The sequence below is a fragment of the Anolis carolinensis genome, chromosome 5, assembly GCF_035594765.1.
Source record: "Anolis carolinensis isolate JA03-04 chromosome 5, rAnoCar3.1.pri, whole genome shotgun sequence".
Taxonomy (NCBI): Eukaryota; Metazoa; Chordata; class Lepidosauria; order Squamata; family Dactyloidae; genus Anolis; species Anolis carolinensis.
Window position 1 is genome coordinate 95,867,269 of NC_085845.1, and position 14,604 is coordinate 95,881,872.

At 38.1% G+C, this 14,604-nt stretch overlaps 1 protein-coding gene across 4 annotated transcripts in view; it reads right to left on the minus strand.

Annotated features, from left to right (window-relative positions):
- Window positions 1-14,604, minus strand: part of scube1 (signal peptide, CUB domain and EGF like domain containing 1) — a 276,508-nt gene that overhangs the window by 31,600 nt on the left and 230,304 nt on the right. For all 4 annotated transcript variants that reach the window (XM_062981871.1, XM_062981870.1, XM_062981869.1 and 1 more), the window contains 2 exons: window positions 7,745-7,861; window positions 5,543-5,665 (listed from right to left, as the gene is read on the minus strand). In XM_062981871.1, coding sequence (XP_062837941.1) covers window positions 5,543-5,665; window positions 7,745-7,861 — 240 coding nt within the window. The remainder of the gene's footprint in view (window positions 1-5,542; window positions 5,666-7,744; window positions 7,862-14,604) is intronic.

Here is a 14,604-nt window from a genome sequence, read left to right on the forward strand (position 1 = left end):
TTTCTTATAAGGAGTTGGATCAACTTCCAGTTCTTTAGCGAAACTGAATTATTGTGTCGTGAAATTATGCACGTCTAAAAAGTGTGTCACCAACATGAAATGATTGGAAAGCTCTGTTTTAGAAAATTATGTTCAACAAATTAACAAATATATTGTTGTTAAGGATTATATAAAACAACTAGCTGTGCCCGGCCACGCGTTGCTGTGGCGAAGTCTGGTGGTATGGGAGATAAAGCATTGAGGAATTGGTGGTAGTTAAGGTAAAGGGTAACCGTTTTCCCCTGACGTTAAGTCCAGTCATGTCTGACTCTGGGGGTTGGTGCTCATCTCCATTTCTAAGTCGAAGAGCCGGCGTTGTCCATAGACTCCTCCAACGTCATGTGGGATGACTGCATGGAGTGGCGTTACCTTCCCGCCAGAACAGTACCTATTGATGCACTCACATTTGCATGTTTTTGAACTTCTGGGTTGGCAGAAGCTGGGGCTAACAGTGGGGGCTCTCTCCGCTCCCCCAATTCAAACCTGCGGCCTTTCGGTCCAGAAGTTCAGCAGCTCAGCGCTTTAACACGCTGCGCCATCAGGGGATATTGTTTCCTAAAGGTTATGAATATACAATATTTCTGATTGGGTTTTTTTGTCTGTTGGAGGCAAGTATGAATGCTGCAATTAGGCAAAATGATTAGGATGTAATGGCCTTGCAGCTTTAAAGCCTGGCTGTTTCCTCCCTGAGTGAATTTTTTGTTAGGAGGTGTTTGCTGGCCCTGATTGTTTCCTGTCTGGAATTCCCTTGTTTTCAGAGTGGTGTTGTTTGCGATATTTTATGTGCTTCTACTGTCTGTGGCCCTGAGAAAACAGAGGATTTGCCAGACTTTGATGATGGGAATACTTTGTTAGGAGGTGTTAGCTGGCCCTGATTGTTTCCTGTGTGGAATTCCCCTGTTTATTTACTGTCCTGGTTTTAGAGATTATATGGTTCTGCATTATTCTATCCCAGTAATTATTTCATATTAAAGTAGAATCTCACTTATCCAAGATTCGCTTATACAATGTTCTGGATTATCCAATGCAGTCTGCCTTTTCATAATCAATGTTTTTGTAGTCAGTGTTTTAAATTCATTGTGATATTTTACTGGTAAATTTGTAAATACAGTACAGTAGAGTCTCACTTATCCAACATAAACGGGCCGGCAGAACGTTGGATAAGCGAATATGTTGGATAATAAGGAGGGATTAAGGATAACCCTATTAAACATCAAATTAAGTTATGATTTTACAAATTAAGCACAAAACATCATGTTAGACAACAAATTTGGCAGAAAAAGTAGTTCAATACACAGTAATGCTATGTAGTCATTACTGTATTTATGAATTTAGCAGCAAAATATCAATGAAAGCATTGACTACAAAAATGCGTTGGATAATCCAGATAGTTGGATAAGCGAGTGTTGGATAAGTGAGACTCTACTGTAATTACTACATAGCATTACTGCGCATGGAACTACTTTTTCTGTCAAATTTGTTGTATAATATGATGTTTTGGTGCTTAATTTGTATAACGATTACCTAATTTGATGTTTAATTGGCTTTTCCTGAATCCCTTCTTATTATCCAACATATTCACTTATCCTGCCGGCCTGTTTACGTTGGATAAGTGAGACTCTACTGTAAATTTCTAATCTTATATTATCTGCTCAGAACTGGATTATATGAGGCTCCTTCTTCACAGCTGTATAAAATGCACACTGAAGTGGATTATATGGCAGTGTGGAGTCAAGAAAATCCAGTGCAAAGCAGATAATATAAGATTATAAATGGGTTATATAGCTGTGTGGAAGGGCCTTGAGTCTACACTGCCATATAATCCAGTGCAAATTAGATAATCTGTAGAAGAAGCCTAAATTAGGCCTAAATCTGCCTGTCCCCTAACTGAACCCTGGCTGTCCCTTTGCTGACAGGCTGGTTGCTAGGCGACCAAGTGGGCAGAGATTAGCCCTCTAAACTGGCAGCAATTGGATAAAAAACAATTATTGCTCTCCCTCTAATTACGACTTTTATTTTTCTTTTCTTTTTGTTGTATCAACCTTGAGGCATGGATGATGGGTTGTGTTGTCAAATTTTGAGGTTGGGGGGCCTGTACTTTTGTTGTTTTGTGAGTCGCCGTGATGTCATCACTCTTTTATATATATAGATGTGAAAAAGACAAACAATTAATAATTATATCACTAATGTTTATCATTTATTACACCATGTAACAAAATCTGAAAACAAAATATGTTGCTGGTTTATTTTCTGTTTAATTGTGCAGTACTTACTTTGAAAGTAGTAGTTATACTCCAGAAACTTTGTTTTGTGGCTGTCATTTTTAACCTCTCAATGTGCCATTTTAAAAACTTTTGTGTAGACCACAAAAACAAAGTTTTTGCAGTTTTATAAACTTTCCCCATGTTTTTATGATGGAACCAATTAGGAAATAGCATTTACAATCTAGGAACAAAAAACCATGTTACATAGTGTTATCTCATATACATTAAATGCCACAATCTGTTATATTTGTTTGAGAAGTTATTAATTTTGTTGGATTATTATAGTCCCAATAAGTGAGATACGATCATTTATCCCTTTTTATTGTGGCTTGTTCATGTACTTTTGATTTTGTTATGTAATTTCCACCCCACCCCCAGGTATGATGTTAAGTGTGAGGTGAAATAAAACTGCAAAAAAGGTATAATAAATAATGTACAGAATTATATTAGTGATGTTATATGACTATGGATGTGGCAAGGATAAGAGATTCCAGTGAAATGAAACAAAGAGGATCTTCTTTTCCCATTGCAACCCCTTAGCTATCGCCACAAAGGACCGGAAATCCTACTGAAAATTCAAATCTTATTCAGTTTTAACAATAACCAGTAGGTGTCTCCAGTACCCATATATTTAAATTATTTGCATCTTAAAATATGTATGGGAATGTATGAAACTATATAATTAGGTTATATCCCAAACAGGTTACTAAACCCAACTAAAACTTTTGTACCAGCTCTGAAGTGCTTTTCATGGAGATTATTTTTATATATAGTTATACTGTATAGATGCGAGAGCTGGACCATAAGGAAGGCTGAGCGAAGGAAGATAGATGGTTTTGAACTGTGGTGTTGGAGGAAAATTCTGAGAGTGCCTTGGGCCTCAAGAAGATATCCAACCAGTCCATACTCCAGGAAATAATGCCCAACTGCTCACTGGAGATATTAGAGGCAAAGATGAAGTACTTCGGCCACATAATGAGAAGACAGGAAAGCTTGGAGAAGATCATGATGCTGGGGAAAATTGAAGGAAAAGGGAAGAGGGGCTGACCAAGGGCAAGATGTATGGATATTATCCTTGAAGTGACTGGCTTGACCTTGAAGGAGCTGGGGGTGTCAACAGCAGACAGGGAGCTCTGGCCTGGGCTGGTCTATGTGGTTGTGAAGAGTCGGAAGAGACTGAATGAATAAACAACAACACAACTATACTTCTGAAATAACTGCTACGAAACAACTATTATAAAAATAGCAAAAATTAATATATATAGTACTTGTGTTATTTATTAATAATTTATTAATAATTAATATATATATAGTACTTCATAGTACTTGCGTTATTTATGCTCATCACTTCCAGAAAAGGAAGGGATGCATCTTGAAAGTGAAGTGAGAATGTCCAAAATAAAATGAGTAATTTACAAATTAAAGAGATCGAGCCAAACATGAGAGTCAGCATGGTGCAGTGGTTTGCGTTTTGGATTTAATACAGTTTAACACCACTTTAACTGCTGTGGCTCAATTCTATAGCATCCTGGGATTTGTAGTCTGTTGAGGCACTAGCTCTCTTTGGCAAATAAGACTGTGTAAAGGGACACAATTCCATAGCATGGCAGTGTAGACTCATATAATCCAGTTTGATGCAGTTAATCTGCATTCTGAAACTGAATTATATGACAGTGTAGATCCAGCATCAGAGACCAGTTTAAGGGAAGGATATTTGTCTTTCAAACCACAAGATCACCTCAACAAACCATGCCATGGGGCACCACCCTAATATTGGATGCTAGCTTATACTGATGCATGACAACCAGCTTTTAGGGTCTTTTGTAACCAAGTACAAATCAACTACTTTTTACTATCATAAAACAGATTTTAATAAATGTGAGTTTTTCTTTTTCAACTTTGAAAGGTATACAGTGTTACCTCACTTATCGCAGGGGTTAGGTTCCAGGACCACCTGCAATAATTGAAAATCCACGAAGTAGGGACGCTATATTTATTTTAATATTTATATATTATTTTAGTAGTTATACACTATTTTAAGTCTTTATCAACCAATCGTGTGTTGATAAATTGCCTCCTCCTTTTCCTGTTGCCACTTGGGCTCTTTTTCTCTCCCTTTGGCTTCTCCTTCCTCCCTTCCTTAGGCTGTAAATTTTTTATTATTTATATTAGTCTTTTAGAGTTTATTGAAAAACTGCGAAACAGCGAATCTGTGAAAAATGAACCGCGAAGTAGTGAGGGAACACTGTACTGAGCATTTTTACTGTTTCTGTCATAAGTGTACTAGCCCTCCTGTACACTGCTTAATAGTATTTAGCCGAGTATAATACACCATCAAATGTAATACACATCTCAGTTTTGAAGCTGTGTATTCCAAAAAAAGGACTTTCTGTCAAATGTAATGTGAGGCAGTGGCGGTCATGAAAAGGCTGGTGGTAAGGTCAGATAGAGGGATGTGCCTTCCCACTAGCCTCTTCACGAGCACTGCGATCTGTCCCTTCTCTATCTGCAACTGGGATCTCTTGCTCTACAACACAAATGGGTTTAGGCACATGATTTTACGCACCATTAAATCTAATGTGCACCTCAAATTTAGCAATGTAATTTAGCCAAAAAGTGAGAGTTAGACTCGAGCAAATATGGTAGACAATAGGTGTTCATGTAGGTTTAACCTTGTTTAATGAAAATATCAGCAGTGAAGTATGCAGTAGTGGGGAAGGTTGCTGGGGGGGGGGGGGGGAAGCTGGGAAGGGAAGAAAATCCTGAGTCCCACTGGGGAGATAGGGTGGAATAATAATAATAATAATAATAATAATAATAATAATAATAATAATGCTGTGGATAACTAGCTCTGAAAATGAAAAGGGAAGAAAGTGCCATGCAAAGGTGAGAAGTAGCAAAAGAGGGGGAAACTGGAAGCTGCAAGGTGAACCATCTGATCTTCAGGGTAAAAAGACTGAATAATAATAATAATAATAATAATAATAATAATAATAATAATAATAATAATTATATCTCTTCATGGCTTGAGGCGGGTTACAACACTGAAGTGACCAGAGCTAAACTGGAAGAGAATCCCATATATAATCACATGTACTATATAGCCCGAAAGACTCACAGCAACCCAGTGATTCTGGCCATGAAAGCCTTCGACAGTATGTACATTATTTATTTCTACTCTCTTCTTTAGTGCAAAATGTGTATAAAGAACAAAGGGCCTAATCTGAAATATTACTTACCAATACAATCTTTTTTATTCCAATGCAACTTCTTCCCAGGAGGACATACACATTCATAGGTCCCCATTGTATTAAGACATCCATAGTCACAGCTCCCATTGCTGATGCTGCATTCATCAATATCTGAAAGTATATTTAAACTGATTAGTGCAGTATTGCAGCAGTGAATATAATATACACAAGCTATATTGGAAAAATCCTAAATTACATATATGAATACTGATACAAATCACTGGGTAAGCTCTAATGCTATGTACATTATCTGAGAGTATCCCTTCATTTTATTCATAGCTTGGGAAAGTTATTTTTTTAGACTGCAGTTCCGAGAATCAATCCCCCAGCAAATATGGCCACTGGTCATGTTGTGTTGATGGATGGTCTACAACCGTAGCCCAAAAGGTAACTTCTGAAAGTGACTTGTATCTTCATGTTGACTGCCTGATATAACGAAGGTATTATGGATCAAATGTATAACTATATGAAATGAATATGACTGTCACATGTACTCTCAAAACACTGCAAATACATTAGGGATTCACTGCAATCAATCCAAAGTTCCTTGGTGATGAGAGTCAAACATAACTGATGGTAGTATGCACTTGCAGGATATTTCTTTATTATGTACGTGACTAAACAAATTGAAGCTAAATCTATACAGAAGTGCTGTTGGTCAATCAAAAGGCAGATCCGAAAGCCTAGCACCCAAGACATGAGAGAAAGATGAATTATAATTAAAATATATACATACATGTATAAATAGATAGATTGATAGGCAGAGAGACACACATACAGTTTAATTACACTGGGCAACACACGTTTTGGTGCTTCAAATGTTAGCACTGTTCTGGGGATATCTGATGTGCTGATTCCAAAAATGGCACCAATTTTCAACTATCAGCTCTAGTGTTTGAGATACAGGACATATGCTATCTACCAGGCACCATCTACTGGCTTATAGAAAATCATGATAACCATATCTAAGAAACTAGAGCTGATGTGGTCTATCCAATGCAATTTTCTAAATCAGCACCACAAATAACCCTAGGGATAGACGTAAAAACTAGTACACTAAGATTTTGTTGTTGTTGGGCAGCATTATCTATTTGAGATTGACTAGTGCAAACCAGTGCAAACAAATCACTTTTACTGAAATATAGAGTGCAAATTAACAGAATGGCCGAAGTACCACAGATAACAGAAAAGTCTTTGTATTTATCAGCTGATCTAATTGGCTGGTATTTGATTTAAGACACTGATAATGATCTATTGATCCAATCCTATCCATCCATCCATCCATCTTGCCTTTCTCCAAATACGAGTTCTGGTATGTTAAAATAATACAGATTATGGAGTCCATTAGGTCACATTGGCCTAGACCAGTGGTTTTCAACCTGTGGGCCCCCAGGTGTTTTGGCTTACAACTCCCAGAAATCCCAGCCAGTTTATCAGCTGTTAGGATTTCTGGAAGTTGAAGACCAAAACATCTGGGGACCCACGAGTTGAGAACCACTGGCCTGTTTTACCTCTTTTGTGTAGGCATGCAAGTTTTCACTTATAACCAATCATTAACAGTGTAAAGGAATTATACTACTGTATATACAGAAAAGTTTAACGAAAAAATCCTGTCATTATTCCAAGAATCACTGCATATGTATTAGTTATTTTTAAGAATTAATTTAGGCAACAACTCTGTAAAGTGAGGCTGTTTAAATCTCATCAAGTTCTTTGAGAATAAAGTAGTCAAAGATCCTATTTGTAATATGTTTTACTAGTATGGCTACTTATATCATAGTTTCCACACCACTCTAATCATATAAAATGTTTTAAACATCTATTTGTCTTTCTAGTATGTTGACATAACAGGCAATTGAGGCTTCTCCTCTTACAAAGTAAATCACTGCATAATATGTATACAAACATGGAAGGTATAGCCTTTTGGCAGAAATTTACACATATCGGGATTATGAAAGTCTGTGGTACATACACCAATGAAAGTATTTAAGAAACTTGTATCTTCCCCATTTCCCCAACATTTAGAACATCCTTGAAATTATTATTAATTGAAGTTGCTTCCACATTGTGGATTAAGATTCATACTGAGATTGCTATATCCCCCATGTTTTTTCTTGTTGTAATTCTGAAATCTTAAAACAGAACCTAGTCAAATGTAAAAGTAACACAAAATAATAAAACTTTCCAAACCTCCACAGTGTGTCATCCCATACAACATGTAACCTTTATGACACAGGCATTCAAAACTTCCAGGATAGTTGATACAGGTATGGTCACAGGTCCTTTCAAATGAGCATTCATCTATATCTGGATTGAGAGTAAGAAGGAAAAATGCTTGTGAGCAATTGTGCAAGTTTGGTAGTTGTAATGCAACATCAATGTTCAAAATGCTCCGCATTTCTGAGTAACTCGCCAGAAGTTGGTGACAAACTGAAAAGGTAAGCGCAAGACATAGAAGTGATTGCCAGCACATTAAACAGATTTCCTACTATAAATGCTGACAGTTATATTTCATTACATACAGAGAGATAAAATCTCTCTCTCAGCTTGCTAGTGTATATTTCCATGTGATTATCTTGCTCCAGCAGATCATCAAGATTACCTATATAACTGGGGGAAATGCAACATGCAGCTGTACTTAGTTAATTACAAAGTAAGCTGAACATGTTGAAACTGTCTACCAGCAATGCATGCTTTCACCACAGAGTGTCACTCCTGAATCTCTGTCCTGTATCAGAACTGAAATGTAATTTCAAGTAGTCAGCGGCACTCGTTTTCATGAGAGGACTTAACAACAATACCTTTCTCTTTCTTTACTTTACAAGAAACTTGAACTAAGATAAAGTTTATCCAAGAAAGAAATGATGCTATGATAACATATGCATAGTGCCTTTCCTAAACAAATTTCATATACATCACACTTAGTGAGTTCCAGGACATCTCTGGCTGAACATTTCAAATATCTCTCTGGTAAACTACAAGTACCAGAATTCTGTAGGAGGCAGCCACAGGATTTCAGATGGGATGTATACTCTTTTTTTACCCTTTAAGCTCTAGTGTGATATCAGCCATAGTGATCTTTATTAATAAAAGTAAGTCCATATAATTGCCTTAATATTGAGAATGGGGAACTGAAACTAAGGGCCCTTCTACATATGTATCAAAACTCGAGAAGAAGCAGGTTAAAAGGGGAGGGGGTGGCTACATGACATTTGCCAAAGTGTGAGAGGGATCAGGAGGAATCAGGTTAAGGGCTGGAAAACACGTGTTTAAAAGGTGCCCTTTAAACACGATTCTTCCTGAGAAACTCACACAAGTGGAAAGAAAATACAACTCTCTCAAATTCTGTCTTTTACTTGTTGTAATGTTAAACAGAGCTTGAATTAACAATTGGGGGAAGATAAAGATCCGAGGGAAGTTTTTATTTTATTTTTTTTTAAAAAATCTGGAGTGAATTAAAAATAACTTTCTGTCGGATGTCCCCTGTCTGCCATCCATCTTAATCCGCTTCAAAAAACAACTGTGATGATGGCGGAGGATATGCAGCAGGACCAACAGGTCTGTGTTTGGACTCCCGTTTGAGGTTTTAAAAACTCACTTCTTTGTCCTCCGTTTTGGCACTGTCTGGAAGAGCCCTAAGGATGCATCTGAAGAATGCAATTTGATGTCATTTTAACTGCCATGGCTCAATGTTATGGAATTCTGGCAGTTGTACCTTTCCAAAGCCTTTATTTAGCCTTTTCTGCCAAAGAGTGCTGGTGCTTCACCAAGCTATAAATCCCAGGATTCCAAAGAGTTGAGCCCTGGAAGTTTAACTGGTGTCAAACTGCATTAATTCTACAGTGTAGATGCACCTTCACAGAATGGTGATCTCCTCAAAACTACTAAGGGCAGGTCAACACTGGCCATTTATCTCCAGATGGTGAATGGGCTGTTCAAAAACAGCCAAACATACATATTTAGATAGAACATTCCATAAAGCCTGGACCATCATCTATTATGCCAGACATTGCTAACACACCCTACTAGAAGATACATAACCTGGGGCCCTTGGACTGATTTCAGCAACCAGGTGAAAGGTTTATTGGATGGATCCACATGGACCTTCAAAGATTCTGATCCCAACCTGGTTTACATTGCCAGCACTTCAAATTGGGAAAAGAAATACACTGGTAGCTGATACAACTGGTACAGTATTGGTGTCATATGCTTGAAATAAGCAATCAGACAGCTGCATTCTGTCCTAGAGTATGTTACAGTACTGTGTTTATGTGTTTTAATTATGCTGTAATTCACCTCGAACCATGAGTAGAGGTGGGTAAGAAATAAAATTATTATTATTATTATTATTATTATTATTATTATTATTATTATTGCAGTCAACAGGCTCCATAAGCATTATAGGTGCTTCTATGTTTAGTTATGGATATTTACAGCCTCCTCAGGTAACCTGGAGGAACAAACCCCACTCAAAATGAATTGGCCTTCCAAACTTTGTTACACAGTTAATAGATTTCACATGACAACAAATCTGCAACATGACTATTTTCACACAATGTGATATATTAATGCATTTGTATATGATAATACAGTTGTTTGGAGGTTTTATCAGGGGAGCTATTGTGTATTTGCACAACTACCTAGGAGTGGGTTGGTAGGCTAGATGCTTTATGGTTTTACTGTATGTACGGGTAAGTGTGTACGTTTTGTATGTCTCACATGTTTTGATATGGTCAAAACTGACTAATCAATAAAGAGTTGTTGTTGTTGTTGATAATACAGTTGTGTTAATGAGCTCTCACACAAGCTAAGGAAAAACGTGAACCTGATTTCAAGTTAGCAGCTTATCTCATGCAGAACCATTACAATCTCTTGTTTTTTAAAAGTATATGTCAGTTTTTATATACATGGGGTAAAGTGTGCAATAATATTATTCTAGCTTTCTTCTACCTTTCGTCATTTACAGTGCCAAAAAAACCATTGTTAGGACAACAGGATGATCAGATATAAAACACAAAACAAATGATTTTTCCAGGACAAACTATTGAGTAATAGTTGAGAATACATTCATATTACATTCATATTATTTAAAAAACCATAATCATGATTTTTTAAATGAATAGAAATAACATCAATGGTCAAAATTTAATCAATGATAAAATGAAGTGGAATTAACTGGGGAACTAACTTCTATTCTCCAGCAATATAATATGTGTGAGAAAATTTCTTGGCAAAGAAAAATATATTTTTTTTTTCTGTAGGAAGAGCATATATTTTTCAGAATAGTGACATGCTTCACACTCAAAGTATTCAATCACATGCATGTAAAACAAAAAGCCCACACTACATTTTGAAGTCAATGGCCATGTGTCTATTAATGAATCTATTTAAAAATTGTGCACAAAATACAGTTTTTGTTACATATTAAAATCTGCATGGAAGAAAATTTGTTTGACATGAAACAGAGTTGAAGGTGAGAAAAGGAAGTCTATAGAAATTAATCTGACATATCTGCTCATCCCTATTAGTCATGCATCCACTTATTACAAGGATATGTATTTAAGTAATAAGATTACCATATCTGTTCTGTAGTTCTGGTTGTTTTTATAATAATGGTTCTGACATAAGTGAGTTACAAAATCACTATAACACCAGTCTAAACATTCAAGGGCTTAACTAGTCCATGGGAAGATAAGTATATATGAAAGAGTTTCTTTTCTATGGTGGAACACTGTGAAATCTACCCTTTTGAGCTTTCAGTTGGCGGTTAAGGGTGCATCTATACCAGGCATGGGCCCCGGGCCTTAGTTTGCCCATGCATGATCTATACTGTAGAATGAATGCAGTTTGATAGCACTTTAACTGCCATAGCTCAATGCTATGGCAACCTAGGATTTGTAGTTTGGTGAAGCACCAACACTCTTTGGCAAAGAAGGCAAAATAATTTCTAAAGCTACAACTCCCAGGATGCCATGGCATTACACCATGGCAGTTAAACTTGTATCAAAGTACATTAATTCTACAGTGCAGGTGCACTCTAGTATTATGTTGCATGGCCTATAGTCATTAAAATCAGGATATGGTTTCTCGTGTTTTCCACAGAATGTATTTTTATAATTAATTTTAAGCTAATTCTGGAATCTATTCTTAAACGTTGTATTCCTTTATGTTTAATGTTTTTAGTGTTTTCATTTGTTAAACATCATTGTGGGAACACTGATGGGCTGAGAGGTAATACATAAAAACTTTAAAATCTATGCAAAATAAATATTTTTCCCAGCTTTTCTTTTAAGCCATTTTGGCATAATGTTAAAGAGCAAAATTTTAAAAAGCTTACCCATCTCAAACACAAAGTCATCGGCTGAGACCCCAATTCCTAGCAATGCCTGCTAAGCTACATCCTACACTGCATTTTCTGTAATCATTTTCTATAGATTCACCAGCAAGTTGTGGAATTCAGCACTGCCTATAGAAAAGAGAAAACTATTTCACCTACTTAAATCTGTAGAAAAGGAAGCTTATTCTGAACTAAAGGAAAGATGCTGGAATCTCTCTTTCACCCCTCTTGAGATTCCAACATCCATGCTCTCAGTCAACTGCTGATTCTAGCCTGGCCTTTGAGTTATTCAACTATTTGATTGTCAGTTTTACAAAGCTATGTCCTTCCTGCCAGTTCTTTTTAACCCTACTTAATTTCTGCAAACAGCCATTTTAGACTTACAATGCTTCTGTCATGAGAGGGCTGTTTGAGTATTCGACTTCACAGAAGTTACCCAAATTGTTGTCCAACAATTTACTAACATTTCTGCTGCTCACTGGGCAAAACAAATTAGAACTTGCTTGAATACTTTTTTGTTTTCAAAATAACAAATGCCTAATATTTAACTAATGGTTAACCCAATGTAAGTAATTAAGGACAATCAAAATCTCCCACTTTGATATTATTGGAATACCAGTTAAACTTCAGGACGATTCGGAAAACATGAACATTTACACTGCCATATAAAATCTAGATTATCTGCTTTGAACTGGATTATATGGCAGTGTAGACTTATATAATCCAGTTCAAAGCAGATAATCTGTATTTTATATAGCAGTGTAGATCCAGAGTGCTTCCACACAGCACCAAATCCCGCACTGAAGCTGTGTTTAAATAATCCTCTCCAGCTCGGGTTCCTGTCCCCACTCCCCCACCAAAACCCTGCGCTTTCCGGGGGGGGGGGCACTACATACCATCCCAAGACAAATCGGGGTGTCATGAAGTCACTCTCCAAGCCCCAAATTTATCCCCAAAAACTTACTTACAAGGTCTTACTTACATCCTCTTGGTGCCAGAAAATAATGTCTGAGAAGATGGGAGAAGCAAGGAGGAAAATCCCTCCTTACCCCTGTCTCCTCGTGCATCATTTACTGGTTCCAGGAGGACACAAGGAGAACCTTTATGGCAGCCAGGGACCTTGTAAGTAAGTTTTTGGTACTGAAACAGCCTTTGTCACCTTAGTAGATGATCTATGCCAGGAACTGGACAGGGGGAGTGTGTCCTTGTTGGTTCTGCTGGACCTCTCAGCAGCCTTCGATACTGTTGACCACGGTATCCTTCTGGGACGTCTTGCGGGTATGGTCTTGGGAGGCACTGTTCTGCAGTGCCTCCGGTCCTTCCTGGAAGACCACTCCCAGAAGGTGTTGTTAGGAGACACGTGTTTGGCCCCACAGCCATTGTCCTGTGGGGTCCCGCAGGGCCCAATATTGTCTCCCATGTTGTTTAATATCTACATGAAACTGTTGGGAGAGATCATCCGGAGTTTTGGACTCCAGCATCATCTGTACGCAGATGATGTCCAGCTTCATCACTCCTTCCCACCCGCTATTAAGGAGGCTGTTCAGGTCCTGAACTGGTGCTTTGTAGCTGTGACAGTCTGGATGAGAGCGAACAAACTGAAATTGAATCCAGACAAGACAGAGGTCCTCATAGTCAGTCGCAAGTCCGAACAGGACATAGGGTTACAGCCTGTATTGGATGGGGTTACACTCCCCCTGAAGATGCAGGTTCGCAGCTTGAAAGTGATCCTGGACTCATCATTGAGCCTTGAACCCCAGGTTTCTGTGGTGTCCAGGGGAGCTTTTGCACAACTTAAACTTGTATGCCAGCTGAGCCCGTACTTTGGGAAATCTTACTTGGTCACGCCCTCTATCCAAACAGGACTTGGGACAGCTTACAAAAAATAAGTCACAGTACAAATGCTATTAATCTGTTCCGCCCCCCCCCCCCCCAACCCCACTATTGTATGTGTTTTTAAAATATGAAAATGTACTTTATAAATAACAAATAATGTATAAATCCACATTCACATGGAACAATAAAAAAGAAAGATCAACTTTAAATAGTAGAAGCACAAAGTTGTGGCAAGGAAGCACAAAGCACAAAGTGAAGAGGCAAAAGTGTTGTAGCCCAGCCTGAGGTTCGGCAGTAGAACTGTCTGCCACGGAGTGTGGTGGAGGCTCCTTCTTTGGACGCTTTCAAGCAGAGGCTGGATGGCCATCTGTCAGTGGTATTTTGAATGTGATTTTCCTGATTCTTAGCAGGGGATTGGACTGGATGGCCCGTGAGGTCTCTTCCAACTCTATGATTCTATGGGCTTGTTCAGCCTGTGATTGTCCCTGCCCCTGACTCTGTCACAGGACTCTGTCAGCCTGCACCTGACTTGTCACAGGACTCTGGGGTTGAGCCTGAGATTCCTATGCAGCTAGAGTTGGAGGAAGCTGCTGTCCCAGGCCAGCTAGAGTTTGGTTTGGAGGATTCTGGGAACAGGCACACAATGGTTTCAAACTGGCAGTTTGAACCGCATTCCTTGAAGGAGTCAAGGTTGGACCTTCTTTTGCCAGATGGGCATTTTAGTTGGGATTCTAGTTGTGATAAGGCTAATGAGCTTGACAGAAAGAAAGCGATTTATCAGCAGAGAAGAGAAAGGGACGGTTTTCGGTGCAGCCGGAGACTGTTATTGAGAAAGAATAATGAGCAGACTTCCCACGGAAAGAGGCCTTGAGTTTAC